The sequence below is a fragment of the Podarcis bocagei genome (assembly GCF_964188305.1).
Source record: "Podarcis bocagei genome assembly, chromosome: 5".
In the NCBI taxonomy this organism is placed as follows: domain Eukaryota; kingdom Metazoa; phylum Chordata; class Lepidosauria; order Squamata; family Lacertidae; genus Podarcis; species Podarcis bocagei.
Genome location: NC_138129.1, coordinates 7,224,858 through 7,241,187, shown reverse-complemented (window position 1 = coordinate 7,241,187; position 16,330 = coordinate 7,224,858). Strand labels below are relative to the sequence as shown.

At 49.9% G+C, this 16,330-nt stretch overlaps 1 protein-coding gene across 2 annotated transcripts in view; it reads left to right on the top strand.

Annotated features, from left to right (window-relative positions):
- Window positions 1–3,756: 3,756 nt before the first annotated feature.
- The window catches only part of SAMD10 (sterile alpha motif domain containing 10), a 51,891-nt gene continuing 39,317 nt past the window's right edge, over window positions 3,757–16,330 (top strand). Inside the window, exon 1 of one of the 2 annotated variants that reach the window (XM_081196724.1) lies at window positions 3,757–4,398. In XM_081196724.1, coding sequence (XP_081052850.1) covers window positions 4,287–4,398 — 112 coding nt within the window. In that variant the 5' untranslated portion in view covers window positions 3,757–4,286. The remainder of the gene's footprint in view (window positions 4,399–16,330) is intronic. The other variant, XM_081196723.1, reaches the window with a different exon arrangement.

Genomic DNA, 16,330 nt, shown 5'->3' with positions numbered 1-16,330 from the left:
CACAGGCAAATCTGGATGAATGGTCAGTAAATAGGTTGCCTAGAGGAGCCCTTGGTTTTCCAGGGACTTTGCAGCCGCTAGCACCACACCTGTTCTGAGCTGGTCCTGCCTTGACCTTGGGCCACATCAGGTCAAACCCACAGCAGAGACCTGCCTGATGAGACACGCCAGTCAGGGGAGCAGCAGCTGGAGAGTTGGCAAGGGGAATGGGGACAGGGAAATTGTTGCATCTCCTGAAGGTCACCCATGCTAACACCCTCACCTCCTTCCTTGTCAACATCCTCTCCCCTTGCTGGGCATATCTGCGGCGACTGTTCTGTTTAGCTGGCTAGAACAACCTGTCAAAGCTGATGAGGTTATTCTCTTTCTGTGGCCTGTAGTGTACATTGCATGCTGATAAGATCATTAGCCACGGCCGGGATTCGTTATATTGGATTTCTTATTATGCTGAATTGGAGTCATCTTTTTATTTTTTAATCCCGCTCCCCTGGAATAAGCCTGATTAATTTTTCATGGGTCTTTACACTACTGTCTCTCCAGTTATACGGTCAAGTTAAAGGGGAGCGGGTCGTGAAACCTGGTGAATTTAAATGGGGTAACGGGAGCTCTTAACACTTTTGTCCCAAACAATAAATTAAAAAGACAAAGCTGACTCCATCTGCTCCAAAACAGGGAAAGAACTACGTAAAGGTCAATGGCTAGCACTATGTCAGCAAAGAGGGTGGCAGCCATACAGAAGGTTGGGACGCATTTCGGAACACTTTAGAGCTGTCTAACTAACTCCAGTGCAGCTGAGCTCAGCTTGAGGGCTTCTCACAGTCTTCTGGTTGGCCACTGTGAAAACGGGATGCTGGATTAATTGGACTTTCTGGGGAGAACACTTATGCTGATATTGCTAAACATGTGAGTGTCAGAAATCATTGCCTATCTCCCAGTCGACCCCAATCTGCCTTCTCCCCATCCCTAACAGAGGACTAGATCTGCTGTGTAGCGTTCAAAATTCGTTAGATGCCAGGAGCATTTTGCCCCTGAAGTCTCCACCGCCTGGAGGTTCATGCATGGGGACCATCGGATCCTGACCGTTTTCACACGCTAACGGCGCATCCTGTAGAATTCTAACTGCAATACTTTACCTGCACAATCAGAACAAATTCAGGAACCCAAAAGTGGTATTGAAAAATACGGCTTTGGAGCCATCTGGCCCCCAAATGGCAACTAGACATTCTGTTTTGGCAATTATAACCCTGGTTTCAGGAGCCACTTGGCACCTAGATAATATATACCTGAGTTTCTAGCATGCTGCTATGTGTCCACCCTGCAGCTTATCCACCCCTCTACCAGCAGTCTTATCCTCAGCCAGAAGTGACCCCATGTGACGTGGGTAAAATACCTGAGGGGACGTAAGCGGGGGGGGGGGGAGGACGTTTGGCACCCTGGACCACACGCTCCTTTTGCTGTAAAAACGGGACCCCCTTCTATGTGCTTGGGGTTCAAAGATATGAAACAGCCACCCTCTGACCATTTTTATGGGTTGAAGAAGCCATAATACGTAACACTGAAGTCTATTTCTGCTTTATGGCTTTTCATAGAGGCCTTCTGCAATATTCTTGCACGCTGGGAGTCATTGTATTGTATTTTCATCACACACGCTCCCTTCCATATGCTCGCTACAAATGGTGCATTCAATAATCCAAAGTGGAGACATAATAGATCACTGGAACATTCAGCAGTGACTCTGTTGCCTGAGTAAGTACAGTGGTACCTTTGGTTGAGAATGGGATCCGTTCCGGAGGCCCGTTCGCAACCTGAAAAGAATGCAACCCGCGTCTGCGCATGCGTGGGTTGCGATTCACTGCTTCTGCGCATGATTCATTTTGTGCGTCTGCGCATGCAGCAGAACCTGAAAGAAACCCGTTCCGGTACTTCCGGGTTGCTGTGGGACGCAACCTGAAAATGCTCAACCTGAAGCAAACGTAACATGAGATATGACTGTAATCCAGGGCCTTCTTTGGATAGCCCAATTTTTTAGCAAAGCAGTCCATTGTATGCCTTAAATCTTCAGGCATTCCAGGCCTGGCCAAACTTGGCCCTCCAGCTGTTTTGGGACTACAACTCCCACCATCCCTAGCTAACAGGACCAGTGGTCAGGGATGATGGGAACTGTAGTCCCAAAACAGCCGGAGGGCCACGTGTGGCCATGCCTGCCCCAATATAACCAAACTTCCACAACTCTAACTGCACTTGTGCAAGCCTACATCCCTCACAGTGTCTCTTCCTTCCTTCATCAAGGAAGAGCTGTAGCTCAGGGTAGAGCGATGGCACTGCATGCAGAAGGCTAGAACATGAGACTCTTAATTTCAGGGTCATGGGTTTGAGCCCCGCCTTGGGCAAAAATTTCCTATTGCAGGGGGTTGGACTAGATGACCCATGTGGTCCCTTTCAACCCTACGAGAGCTACTGCTGGCCAGTGAAGACAGTATGGATTAAGATGGTCTGTTTCAGTGCAAGGCAGTTTCCTGTGTTCTTCTATTTCCTATGTTCCTCTGACTTCCCTGCTGTCAAGGCACAGTCTCTCAGCTCCTCAGGAGGCGGCTAGTTCCCCGTCTCTCTGACTGCTGTTGTCAAGCTCTGTGTACATTGGATGGCACCCGCCTTATCCCTAACCGACTAGCTAATAGCAACCATTAATCAGGAGGGGGGGGTGGAGGAAACAAAGGACCGAGAGAGGGAGGAATAAAACAGGCAACTCTAGAAAGACGTTAGCATATGGCTACAAATATATAATAGCTGATCCCTCCCCTATGGTGGCTTGAGGCTAAATGGCAGATGAACTTCCTTCCGATCTCAGAGTATGTTTTATTTTATTTTAATTCTGAAAGTGGCTGAGAAGCAGCTTAAGAAAAGACAGTCTGTAATTTAAAACACCCCCATAGCAATAAAGCCAAGGGCATTCTTAATAATAATAAAAACAAAACTAAAAGATTAATCAATTCAACCCTCTGGATGCCTACACGAAGTTCTAACGAATTCGATTGGGTTGCTCTCCGAGGTAAAGGTGCATAGGATTACTTGGGAGTAAGCCATTGATCTGGGTAGATATGCATAGTATTGCACTGCAAAAGGCGTGGGGTAATAAATAAATAACACTAGGTACGGCTGGGAAAACCAGCCCAACCAGAGGCAGGGCAGGGCGAGGCGGATCGGGGCGTGTGCGCAGCGGGAGCACGTGCGCGCCCAAGCGCGGGGCGACGGCGGAGGCCTCCCCGAGAGCGCCCTTGGGCGGCAGCCGGCCAAGCCGAGAGCCCTTCGCGGCGGTGGCCGCCGGGGAAAAGCCAGCGGTGGGATGGGCGGGATCGCGCAGGGAGAGTTGCTGCTCGCCGGAGCCAGCCAGCACCCGGCCGGATGGTGCCCACGCTGGCCTGGCGGCCGAGAGGTGGCCCGCGAGCCTTGACCTCGCCTACTGCCAACGCGCGCTCGCCAGCCGCGCTACGAAGCACCTCCCGGTCGGGCACGCCGTGCGGCTCCCGGCTCCTTTCCCTGGCAGGTTGCAGGCCCGATCCCGGCGACTCCCGCCTCCCGCGGCTCCTCCTCCTTTCGCAACCTCGCAGAGAGCTTCTCTTCCCTGCCGGAGCCGGGGTCGTGCCTGCTGGGCCCAGCCCAGGCGCCGGCGAAGGGCTCTCGGCGCGCTGGAGACGCGCGCAGCGGCGCTCCAAGGCGCGCCGCCACCAGCAGCACCACGCCTCGCCTGCTTGCCGGGCTTTGTCCGGGACTTGCAGGCAGCTGCTGCGTCCGCGGCCCTTCCCCGCCCAGCTCGGGGTGGGAGGACCGGCGGCGGCGAAGGCGAAATGATCGCCTTGTTGTTGGACTCTGCCGTGCGCCTCGCTGCGCAACGAGGCAGGGGCTGGCACGGGCGGCGGCGAGGATGACCTTGCAGGGATGTCGGCGAGGGGCGTGTTTGAGCATCGTCTCCCTCCGATCCGGCAGTAGCAGCAGCGTCGTCGGGTGACTTGAGAGTAGGAGAGAGAGAGACAGAAAGAGACAAAAGCGGGAAGGGAGGAGGGAAAGAGGAGGAGGCGGATTTGCAGTGATAGGCGGTGCGCAAGGCGAGCGCTGGCCACTTTGCCGAAGTGTCTTGAACGTGGAGAGGAGGAGAGCGCCGGGCTCCGTCCACACGAGCGGCAGCGGCAGCAACACGGGCTCCTGCCCTGCCCCGCCCAGCCCGGAGCTCTTTGCGCGAGACCGCCGATCGTCTGAATCCCGCCGCCCATCCCCGCGCCTCGGGCCGCATGCGCTTGATGTTCGCGGAATTCCGCTCCAAAGGCAACCCCTTGCCGGACACGGGAGGGGGCCATGAACGGGCTCTAGCGACGAACTGCGGCGAGACCAAGGAGATGGAAGGTAAGGAAGCGGCGGGGGTAGCCGTCACGGGGCGCGCGCCTGGGCAGCTTTGGGTACCTGGCGACCCTCGCCTGTGGCTCTCAGGTGAGCGGGGGAGCTCTTTGTTCCGAGTCCGGCTCGAGGGCTTGGCTGATGCCCTCCGGGGCTCTTCTAATCATCGCATGCAAGCTGGGACTCCGGAGGGCGTTTGCTCGACCTCCGTGTTAAGTTAGGCGCGCACGGTGTGTGGATGAGGAACAAGAGCTTCAGAGACAGAAAGGGAGGTGAAGGGCTGGGGGTCGCCAGCTATTCTTCCGTCTTGCGGGTGAGGATGAAGGATGAGCATGCCTGAGCCTCTGATGCGCGTAGGTGGCTGGGCAGAAAGAGGTGGTGTGGGGCTCGGAAGGTGCCCCGATGCTTGCGAGTAGCATCATGTGCCCGTGTAGGGAGGGAATGGTTGCACGGACTCTCCCGAGCGCTGGGTTTCTGAAAAGATGTCTGACCTGATAGCCGTCCCCTGCTGTCTAGGTAGGTTGCTGTGGCGTCCTCCCATGCGTGCACGGGGAGCACTCTGCACAGGCTCAGTGTCCCTCTTGACTTCCGATTCCAATGTCAGAGGTGAAAATGAGGCTCTGTGACTTGGCTGCTTTTGTGGTGGTGGGTGCTGTCCTGGGCATCTTTAAGTGAAGAAAATGAAAAACTGGCATCCCTGGGCACATTTACATGGGAGCCAGCTTCCTTGAGCTGGGGGTGCTTCTGCTCCTGAATTGACCTGTATGGGATGGGCAGTGTTTGAGACTGCCAACTGACAGCAGATTTAAGGAGAGAGGGTGCCGCTGGGAATGCTTGTATCTCAGGCACAAGGAACACTGTGTTGCGGGGGCTGTTTTAATTTCTTCTTTTAAAAAAAGAGGTTGCGGGTGTTAAGCCTGCTAAGCCCCAGTCTCTGGCCTGGGTACCCTCAGATGTTGTGTAGAGGTTATTCAGTGTGGGAGTGACTGCCATTCTGCACATGGTCAGGGGCACTCTTTGCTCTGCAGGTGCTTTTTACATTCCAAATTGCTGAAAACCTTCCCCCAGCCTTTAGAGAGGCTTCGCTTCTAATTAGACCTTCTGTGGTGTGCTGTGAGTTTTCCAAAGCAGAGTATATTCCACCTGTCCAATGTGAGAGCTGTAAAGTGCGATAAGAGAGAGAAAGAATAGCCTTGCATCCAGTTAGAACAGCTGTGCTGGATGAGACTGATAGGATTTGAAGTCCAAAATATCTGGAAGGCTCCTGGTTGTTGGAAGCACAGGGCAACTAAATAATGTTGCAGCTCATATGCCAGCCATGTTTACGAGGGAGTAACTCCCACTGCTTGCAACAGTACTCATTCACAAGTATGTGCACTGAGCATTGACAGACATTTCCTAAACAAGGAGGCTCCCTTTATACGGAGCGTTGTTCCATCCAGCTCGGTTATTTGTCTTTGTTGATCAGAAGCTGCAGTCCAGGATTTCAGACAGGAGTTTCTCGCAGCTCTAACTGGAAATGTCATTGGGAACTGAACCTGGGACATTTGGGTGTGATTCTGCCACTGAGCTATGGTTCTTTCAATAAGCCCCACTGAATTCAGCAGGACTTAATTCTGAGCACACATACATATTTAGGGACAGATACCCTTCCTAAACAAAATTACCCTGGGAGCAAGCCTTGAGGACTCGCAGATGTGTGTAAACAGCATTTCCATGCAATCTTCCAGACTGAATAATTCAGAGTAAATGTGCACGCGCGGTTCGGAGACTCACAGGGGCAAGAAGGCAGTAGAGGAGCAATCTCAAGATCCCCGTATCCCTCGACATCCTTTGATGACCTTGTCAAGCTCTGAGTGGCGAAAGAGTGGTCTCCATCAAGGTTCTTCCCAACCTCTTTTAAAAGGAGCAAAATGGGTTTCTGGTCAGCGTTTTGCAACTGCGAGGAAGGAGCCTGGGGTGGTAGTTATTCCGCAGCGATGCACGACAACGGCAGTAGTAACGCCTTCACATTTATACGGTGCTTTAAAATGTACAAAGCAGTCCATGTTCGTTCTGGGCTAGACCAGCACACTATGCAGAACAGCCAGCTGTTATATGTGGGGCAAAAGTTTCGGGCCCTCCAAACTAATTGGAGAAAATCCTCTGGGGTGAGGGGGGGGAAACCTGTGGTCATCCAGATGTCGGGCAGAGGTCAGGGATGATGGGACTGTACCCCAATATTTTTGATACCTTGTGGGAAGGATCCAAAGACATACCAAAAATCTAGGTTTCTGCAGTTAAAGTGGATTTAAAGCGCTCTTGTTGCCCTAACGGAGCAAATTAACTTTAAAAAAGGACTTTTGGTGGATAGGAAGTTGGCAGGAAAACACAGTGCAAAGTGTGTGGGGGGGAATGAATGAACAATTAAGAGGAAGATGTAGATAGATAGATAGATGATAGATGATAGATAGATAGATAGATGATAGATAGATAGATAGATAGATAGATAGATAGATAGATAGAGCGAGCCAGCCAGCCAGCCCCCTGCAAGCGAATGGGAATGAATGCTTACTATCGTATAAACACCCCATAGGCAGATATGAATGAATGAGTAAAGCCCACATAAGATTTGGGAAAGCAAGTAAATGGGTTTCCTGGAGGAGGCCAGACAAAATCTGAAAGACTGCATGGGCCCCATAATATCCTTCCTGGGACCTGGACCCTTGGGATGTCATTTTGGGGGTGGTACCAATGAGCCACCCTCATTTTCACTTTCTCTCCTTCTGCGCAAGCAAATGGAACAGAAGTTCCTCCTTTTTTCTCCATTCACTCTGATGTAACTGGAAAAAGAGGTCTCAGGAGAAGACATAATTGCTGCCCGCCACCACTTTTGCCCTGGGAGACAGTGTATCATAGTGGTTAGAGCCGAGTTTCAGACTAGGACCAGGGCAATCTGGGGTTGGCCCCCTATATCTGAGACATGAAACTGAATGGAGTGACTTGTCCTAGTCACCGATCCACCCCACAGGGTTGTTGTGAGGCTGGATTGGTGGATGGGGAACACATGCTGCTTCTATATGGGGTTGGACTAGATGACCCTTGGGATCCCTTACAATTCTATGATTCTTGGAGGAAGGACAGGATACCAACGTAGCGCTTGAGTAAGTACTGTTGAGCAACATCTTCGTGAATAGACAGGCAGAGGCTGGTTGTTGTTCGTGAGTGCTTGGCTAGGTTGAGATTTGAACCCGGGACTTCTTGGGCCCCTCCGGACCGATGTCTTTCTGTGGATGTATCCTCCCAACATATCATTGACATAAATAATGGTGGATTAAAGGTAAAGGACCCCTGACAGTTAAGTCCAGTCGCAGACGACTCTGGGGTTGCGGTGCTCATCTCGCTTTACTGGCCGAGGGAGCCGACGTTTGTCTGCAGACAGTTTTTCCGGGTCATGTGGCCAGCATGACTAAGCTGCTTCTGGTACAACGGAACACCGAAACCAGAGCAGTGCACAGAAACACCGTTTACCTTCCCACCGGAGTGGTACCTATTTATCTACTTGCACTTTTGGGTGTGCTTTCGAACTGCTAGGTTGGCAGGAGCAGGGACCGAGCAATGGGAGCTTGCCCCGTCGCAGGGATTCGAACCGCCGACCTTCTGATCGGCAAGCCCAAGAGCCTCAGTGGCTTAGACCACAGCGCCACCCATGTCCCTTCAATGGCGCATTAGCTGTGGATTTATGCTTGACCACCCGCATGCCCTTCTGCTTTATTAGTTCTGCAACACTTCTTACCGCATAATTGCTGGAAACAAAGCCGTATGTCTACCCTGAAACTTTTGCAGGTGCAGAGGGCATTGAAAGCAGGTTTGCGTATAACAGCCCAGATAGCATCATGAGTGAAAATCATCAGGAACGCAGAAGGAAAGGGATCTCTGCAGGGACCCTTTATTCCCTTACAGCTCAAGCCATGTAGCCATGATGTTTGAGGCTGCTCTCCTGTACAAAGCATGTAGCGCTAAGGTCGTTCTATCCCGGAGTGCTTCATGTGCAATATCTCAACTGTCATAGAATTGTAGAGGTGGAAGGGACCCTGAGGATCATTTAGTCCAACCCTCTGCAGTGCAGGAATATGCAGCTGCCCCACACGGGGATCGAACCTGCAACCTTGGGGTTGTCAGCACCACGCTCTGACCAACTGTGCTTTCCAGGCATCAGCCCTCACGACAGTCTTGCAAGGAAGGGATAGTTCCGTTAACAAAGCATGAGGCTCTTAATCTCAGGGTCGCGGGTTTGAGCCCTACATTGGGCAAAAGATTTCTGCATTGCAGGGGGTTGGACTAGATGACCCTGAGGGAACCCATTCCAACTCTACGATTCTAAAACATATTGCTGGTGGTTCATGTAAAGCAGAGGAATGGCGATGGCCCTAGGTAGCTTGAGACAAGTGGGGCACCTGTGGGAGGGGATCCTGCTGTAACGAACGAAAGCAACACATCCACATCAACACCAAACCAATATAAATTCCCTTTCCCCAGATCAAGTCACTAGTCCATTTGATCTGTGAGCCACTTTGGTTTGCTTCTGGGCCGGATGTGTTGGCAGCCGCCCCAGTTGTTTAAACAGTGGTGTGCCCTACTTACAACACTAAAGAGGGGGACGACGGCCCCAGTTTGTTACAGGTGCTGGGAATTGTAGTTCTCAAATCCTGGGAATTATAGTTCACCACACACAGAGCTCTAATTCCCAGCACCCCTAACAAACTACAGCTCCCAGGATTCTTTGGGGGAGCCGTCTGCTTTTTCTGGCCGGTGTGCATGCGGCCATAGTCTAGCGATCTAACCATTGTGACACGCTGTCTCTCTAGCGTGGAAGGGGGGCTGGGTAAGCAGGTCGGGGAAGTAACAGCCCCTGCCATCAAACAATTGCAGCTGTTTTGCTCTAAGTGCTGAAGGCTCTGGCTATTTCTCTCTGCGGTTCATGCTGCTTCCCAGCTGAGCAGGTGCCGGGGTCCTTGCATCACATGCTTGCTGTGGTTTGCGCTTAGCAGCCCATCCTAGCCTTAAAGGCTGAGGCAGGACAGACAGCCCCGTGACTCAACTCAGTATTATTCCCATTTTACAGATAAGGAACCAAGACTGTGAGAAAGTGACTCACCCATGCCTCCTAGTGAGATTGCATCTCGCCAGAGATTGCTGAACTCCAAGATGCTGCTGTAAGATTTGGACCTGGCTGCTAGCCCAACTGGTTTTTAGAAAAGGCAAGGATTATGTCAAATTCATTGCAACTAAAAATATTATGAGCAAGTTCAGGCCTGATAGAAGCTGCAATACCTTTTCTGGCAGCTTCTACTCCCAGATATGTGGGAGCCGGTTCTGATTACTTGCTGAAACGCACTTTGCACATGCTCGTATTTTCTTTTTATTACTCGCATATTCTGTAGCCAAACCCCAGAACAGTAAGTTCTTGGGCTGAGCACTGGCTCAAGTGCAGCCCCGGCAAAAAAAAAAAGCCCATTGATATAACGTCCCCATCGTGTTTTACAATGTAACAGTAATTTGAGTGTCTTACCCCTCAAAAAAGGAAAGAAAGAAAGGTTGTCATAATATTTACGCAGAGGAGACTGACGCCGGGAGCTGGCGAAGCAAGATGTCGCGGTTGCAAAGTTGTTTCTTCCAGACGGGAAGGTGAAGAAAGGGGTCAAGTTGTCCTTTCTGATCACACCTCTGGGCTCAGTAGGCAAACACAGCCCAATTGTTCTCTTTGCAAAAAAAAAAATAGAGACCTCAGCCAGGAAGGAAGGTGATCTCCACAGGGCATGTAAGAATAGTCTGTGCACCTGCAGGCGTTAAGTGGTCTCTCTTAGATGCCGGGTTGCTTCTCCTGCCTCATTTCCAGTTGATTTGAATGGCCGCTGGAGAGCCTTTATTCCTCTCCTCCCCCACCCAGATCCTCAACACATTAATATAAAGGACTTGTCACCTGCAAAAGAAGCCTAACAAATTCATCGTGTGGTTTCCCTCTCCACCAAACCCTCCTCACTGGTCCTTCTCTGTTGTGTATGCAAATTTTTTGGGAGATATTCCAAACCACACAGATCAATCCACTTCGTAGTGTTAGTTCATTGAATGTTTTAAAAATCAGGGGAGGGGCTTTGGATTGCGGGGTGCAATGGCCTTCCTTATCGAGTGAACCCACGGGAGTAAGCTACTTCTCTCACATCCCTCTCTTGCTTGGTATTATTATTATAATTATTATTATTATTACTATTAATCTCCCTCCCAAACTCTGTCCTTCCACTTCCTTTGATTCTCTCTGGGTGCTGTTATCAATCTGTTTTCTGTTCCTTCTAAGAACTTCTAAGAACACAAGAAGAGCTCTTCTGAATCAGCTTCCTATTCTCACAGTGACCAGACAGGCACCAGCAAGTAGGATTCGAACACAGGAGCCGCACTCTCCCTTCCTGTGATTTCCAGCCACTGGCATTCAGAAGCATTACTGCCTCTGACCCAGTGGAGGAAGAGTATCATCCTCATCATCATTTTATTTGTATGCTGCCTTTCCATAGTTAAAACTATGCTCAAGGCGGCTTGCAACATGGCAAGGTTTACATAATTGCCAACGTAACAAAAGTCATAAGCAATAAATAAAACACATCAAAAGGTACACAACCGGGATGTGGGTGGTGCTGTGGGTTAAACCACAGAGCTTAGGACTTGCCGATCAGAGCGTCGGCGGTTCGAATCCCCGCGACGGGGTGAGCTCCCGTTGCTCGGTCCCTGCTCCTGCCAACCTAGCAGTTCGAAAGCACATCAGAGTGCAAGTAGATAAATAGATACCCCTCTGGCGGGAAGGTAAACAGTGTTTCCGTGCGCTGCTCTGGTTCGCCAGAAGCGGCTTAGTCATGCTGGCCACATGACCCGGAAGCTGTACGCCGGGGCTCCCTTGGCCAATAAAGCGAGATGAGTGCCACAACCCCAGAGTCGGCCACGACTGGACCTAACGGTCAGGGGTCCCTTTACCTTTATATATATATATGTACACAACCAAATGGAAAACAATTTCCATATAAATCATAAAATCTAAAACTAAGAATACAACATGAATATCAATAACAATTTAAAATGACATAAATAAATAAATTGATAAAAATAAAAGCAATATTTTAAAAAGGAGCCCTCTCTGTTGAGCAGCAGTAGTCCTTTATGGAGCCGTTTGTCCCCTGCCCCATGCCAGGTGGAGAAAAGCAGGGCAGGGCCCTTCGTCTCCCAGCAGGTCAGTCCTGGGGCTAGTAGCAATTGATAGCCTTCTCCTCTTTTAAAGCCATCCAAGTTAGTGGCCATCACTGCTTCCAGTGGAAGTGAGTTCCATAGTTAAACTCTGCACTGCATGAAAAAGTATTTTCTTTTATCTGGCCCTTCACACCTCTCTCTGTGGCCCTCCAGACTCTCCACAGGCCACGCCCCCATCCTCGAGCACTTCTGATTGGCTGGGATGCATCTTTGAACTGTGACATTAATGCTTCTTGCTCACCTGGAAGGAGGGTGGAGAGATGTATCGGTTGTGGGGAGGGGGAGGCTTGTAAAATCATGTGAATTTTTGCATAGGTGTTGTACATAAGTAAAAAAAAAGGTATATCCCTTGCTCTGCCCCTTTTTTGCACCTGGCCCTGCCCAACACTGTGTTGTGGCCCCCAGAAGGGAATATGGCCCAGAAAAGTTCCCCATCTCTACTTCACAACTGGCCTGAGCTGCAGAAAGGAAAAGCTTTTATCACTGCATCTGAAGCTGTCTTTTTTTAGGAGGAAAGAGACACTTGTTAAATTTGCCAATTAAGAATCCACAGGATGCAGCAAGGTCAAAGGATCACAAGTTGTGTGAGTAAATGGCTTTTCCGTAAAGGCACTCAAGGCTGAGTTTGTTTGCTCCTAAAACTTTGTGCCACCTTTGGGGGCACAGCCCACCTTAGGCGACTCGTGTTGCCGTGAAAACAAAAAAGACAATGGTCTCAAAGCTAACATAATGGACATAATGGTCTCAAAGCTAACCAAGGCCTTAAGGTCCGTATAGTTCAAGCCATGGTTTTCCCAGTAGTGATGTATGGAAGTGAGAGCTGGACCATAAAGAAGGCTGATCGCCAAAGAATTGATGCTTTTGAATTATGGTGCTGGAGGAGACTGCAAGAAGATCAAACCTATCCATTCTGAAGGAAATCAACCCTGAGGACAGATCGTGAATCTGAGGCTCCAATACTTTGGCCACCTCATGAGAAGAGAAGACTCCCTGGAAAAGACCCTGATGTTGGGAAAGATGGAGGGCACAAGGAGAAGGGGACGACAGAGGGCGAGATGGTTGGACAGTGTTCTCGAAGCTACAAACATGAGTTTGACCAAACTGCGGGAGGCAGTGGAAGACAGGAGGGCCTGGCGTGCTCTGGTCCAGGGGGTCACGAAGAGTCGGACACGACTAAATGACTAAACAACAATGATGACAACAAACCAAGGCCTTAACAAGGATTAAAAAGCCCTGTTTTTTTCAGTCTGCATGTGGTGGTGACTTTCTCTGTGTGTGCTTGCAAGTACGGTGACTGCTCCATCGTTCTTCTTAGATCCTGGCATTCCACCTGGAAGGGGGAGCAGGAAAGATCGGCACTGACACAGGAAAAAGGCTCTGTCTTCCTTGGAGAAATAAACGACAGCGACTCAAAGTTAATTTTCAAAAAGGATCGTAGTCAGCATCTAAAACTAGGAATCGTTCTGTGGTCTGCTGCCGTCGCTTATATTCACGTGGTCCAGTGCAGAGTTGGGAGAGAATTTTGGAGGCACTGCCCTAGCTGACTAGTTTTCTGTGTGTCGGGGATATTTATATATGTGTGTATTGCATCAAAGGAGCATTCATTTGCCTGGACAGTCTGAAGTGCAGATCCGTCAGTGAGGACTAGTCCTAAGAGCCAAGCTATATAATAATAATAATAATAATAATAATAATAATAATAATAATAATAATAGTAAATTTTATTTATACCCCGCCCTCCCCGGCCAGAGCTGGGCTCAGGGTGGCTAACACCAATAAAATCACAGTAAAAACATAATGGGGGGAGAGAGGGGGAGGGAAAACCAATTTAAAATACAGGTTAAAATGCAATTTAAAATGCAACCTCATTTTAAAATAGCCGATAAATCAAGACCATAAGGGGAAGGAAACATAAGGGTCAGACTAAGTCCAAACCAAAGGCCAGGCGGAACAGCTCTGTCTTGCAGGCCCTGCGGAAAGATGTCAAGTCCCGCAGAGCCCTAGTCTCTTGTGACAGAGCGTTCCACCAGATCGGGGCCAGTGCTGAAAAGGCCCTGGCCATAGTTGAGACCAATCTAACCACCTTGTGACCTGGGACCTCCAAAGTGTTGTTATTTGTGGACCTTAAGGTCCTCCGCGGGGCATACCAGGAGAGGCTGTCCCGTAGGTACGTGGGTCCTAGCCGCCTTCATTTGTTTACTTAATATTGTGCCTTAATTTGTTTACTTCAGTTCTGAATTATTTCCCATGAGGCATCCCGAAACGATTTACAATATAACAACACACACACATACGAAGTTGCATATATAAAAGCATCTTTTAATGGAATCCTAGAAGGGACCCCAAGGTCATCTAGTCCAACCCCCTGCAATGCAGAAATCGTTTGCCCAATGTGGGGCTTGATCCTGCTCTATCATATGAATAAGAAAGAAAACATTCTGACAACAGCAGCACATACATAAAATCACTTAAAATCCACGACAGATGCCAAGCTTGCTGTGCAAGAGGAGCATCTTCAGCAGGCGCACCGAACTGCCTTGCTCTCTTGCGCCCGCGCTGCGCTTGTGGGAGTCCCAGAGGCATCCGGCCATCGTCCTCTGTGGGAGACAGATTGCTGGACCAGATGGGTCTTTGGTCTGATCCAGGAGAGCCCTTACGAATGCTGTAGCTCCCATCTCCTTCCGCATCATGTGAGACTCTTAAGACAGGGATCTTCTCTTGTGCTCCTTGTATTTATCGTGTTTTTAATATTCTATTGTGAACCACCCAGACTGGCTGGGGAAACCCAGCCAGATAGGTGGGATATAAATATTATTATTATTATTATTACAGTCACAGCTCATGTTACGTTTGCTTCATGTTACATTTCTTCGAGTTGCGTCCCACAGCGACCTGGAAGTACCGGAAAGGGATACTTCCGGGTTTCACCACTCGCGCATGTGCAGACGCACAAAATGATGTCACACACATGCGCAGAAACGGCGAATCACAACCCGCGCGTGCACAGACGCGCCGCTGCGGGTTGCGTTCCTTTCATGTTGCAAACGGGCCTCCGGAACGGATCCCGTTCGCAACCAGAGGTACCACTGTATTATTATTACTACTACTCCTATGGCAAGATCAGCCTGAGAATTTTCTGGACCACATAGGATTACGAATATCCTAACGTTTCTATCCCGCTTTCCCCCCAAGGAACTCATTGTGGCATGCGTGGGTCTCCCTCTCTCCATTTCATCATCACAGAAACCCTGTGATATATTTGATGCGGAGACAGTGGCTGGCGAGGTCCTGTGAGGTTCATGGCCACGCGGGAATTTAAATCCTCATCTCCTGGGTCTTAGTCCCACAGTCTAACTGCTATGCCAGTGTCTCTGTAAAAACCTAGTCTCTGAAGCTGCTTCTTGCATCTCAAGCGAGACGATGAATTAAACTTCTGCTGTGGGTTAAACGACAGAGCCTAGGACTTGCCGATCAGAAGGTCGCCGGTTCGAATCCCCTCGACGGGGTGAGCTCCTGTTGCTCGGTCCTTCTCCTGCCAACCCAGCAGTTTGAAAGCACGTCAAAGTGCAAGTAGATAAATAGGTACCGCTCCGGCGGGAAGGTAAACAGCGTTTTCGTGTGCTGCTCTGGTTCGCCAGAAGCGGCTTAGTCATGCTGGCCACATGACCTGGAAGCTGTACGCCGGCTCCCTTGGCCAATAAAGCGAGATGAGCGCCGCAACCCCAGAGTCATCCGCGACTGGACCTAACAGTCAGTGGTACCTTTACCTTTTCCCCCTACCTCCCAGACTCCTGAGGAAACTCGAGGGATGCTGTGCACTAAACAAAAAAGTATACACCGTAATTACACTCGCACAATAAACATCACGTCCGGTTTGACTCTTAAGAACCCAACAGTCTCTCCTTTGGAAGGAAAGCTGCTCTGCTAATGATGCTCCGAGTTTGTTACCTCTCACGGAAGAGGGATTAAAACCAATATGTTCAGCCGAAGAAAAGAAGTCGGACCACAGCGAGCGTTCCTTCCCGCCTGGTTCTCTGATCAAGTACAGCTAGTACATAAAAAGCTGCGGTGGGAAGGCGCTGGATCCATGTGATTGATTCTCCTTTCCAAAGGAATCCCAGGGGACTCTTGATTTCCTTTGTTGCCTGTTACTGAAGTACATGCACCTAGCTTGTCGTTCCTGACCACAAATCCATTTCCCTGCCTGGAGATAAATAGCTCGTAGGATCTGGAGGCTAACTGGCCTATTTCCGAAGCACTTTAATGTGATATGTTGTGTGGGTTGCAGTCAGCAAGGAAGTACGTGACTCAGATTTGCGAGCCGACCCAATCCTATGTTTGTTTACTCAAGGACTGCTTCCCCCAAGATGAACTGACCCGGACCCTGAGATCATCATCTGAGGCCCTTCTTCACGTGCCTCCTCCATGAGCGTGCCGTAGGGCCTTTTCTGTGGTGGCTCCCCACTTGTGGGATGCCCTTCCCCAGGGAGGGAAGCCTGGCACCTTTCTTGCATATCTTTAGGTGCGAGATGAAAACATTACTCCATAACCAGGACTATCCTTCTTTTAGAAGACATCTGAAGGCAGCCCTATTTAGGGAAGTTTTTAATGTTTAATGCTATATTGTGTTTTTAATATTCAATTGGGAGCCGCCCAGAGTGGCTGGGGA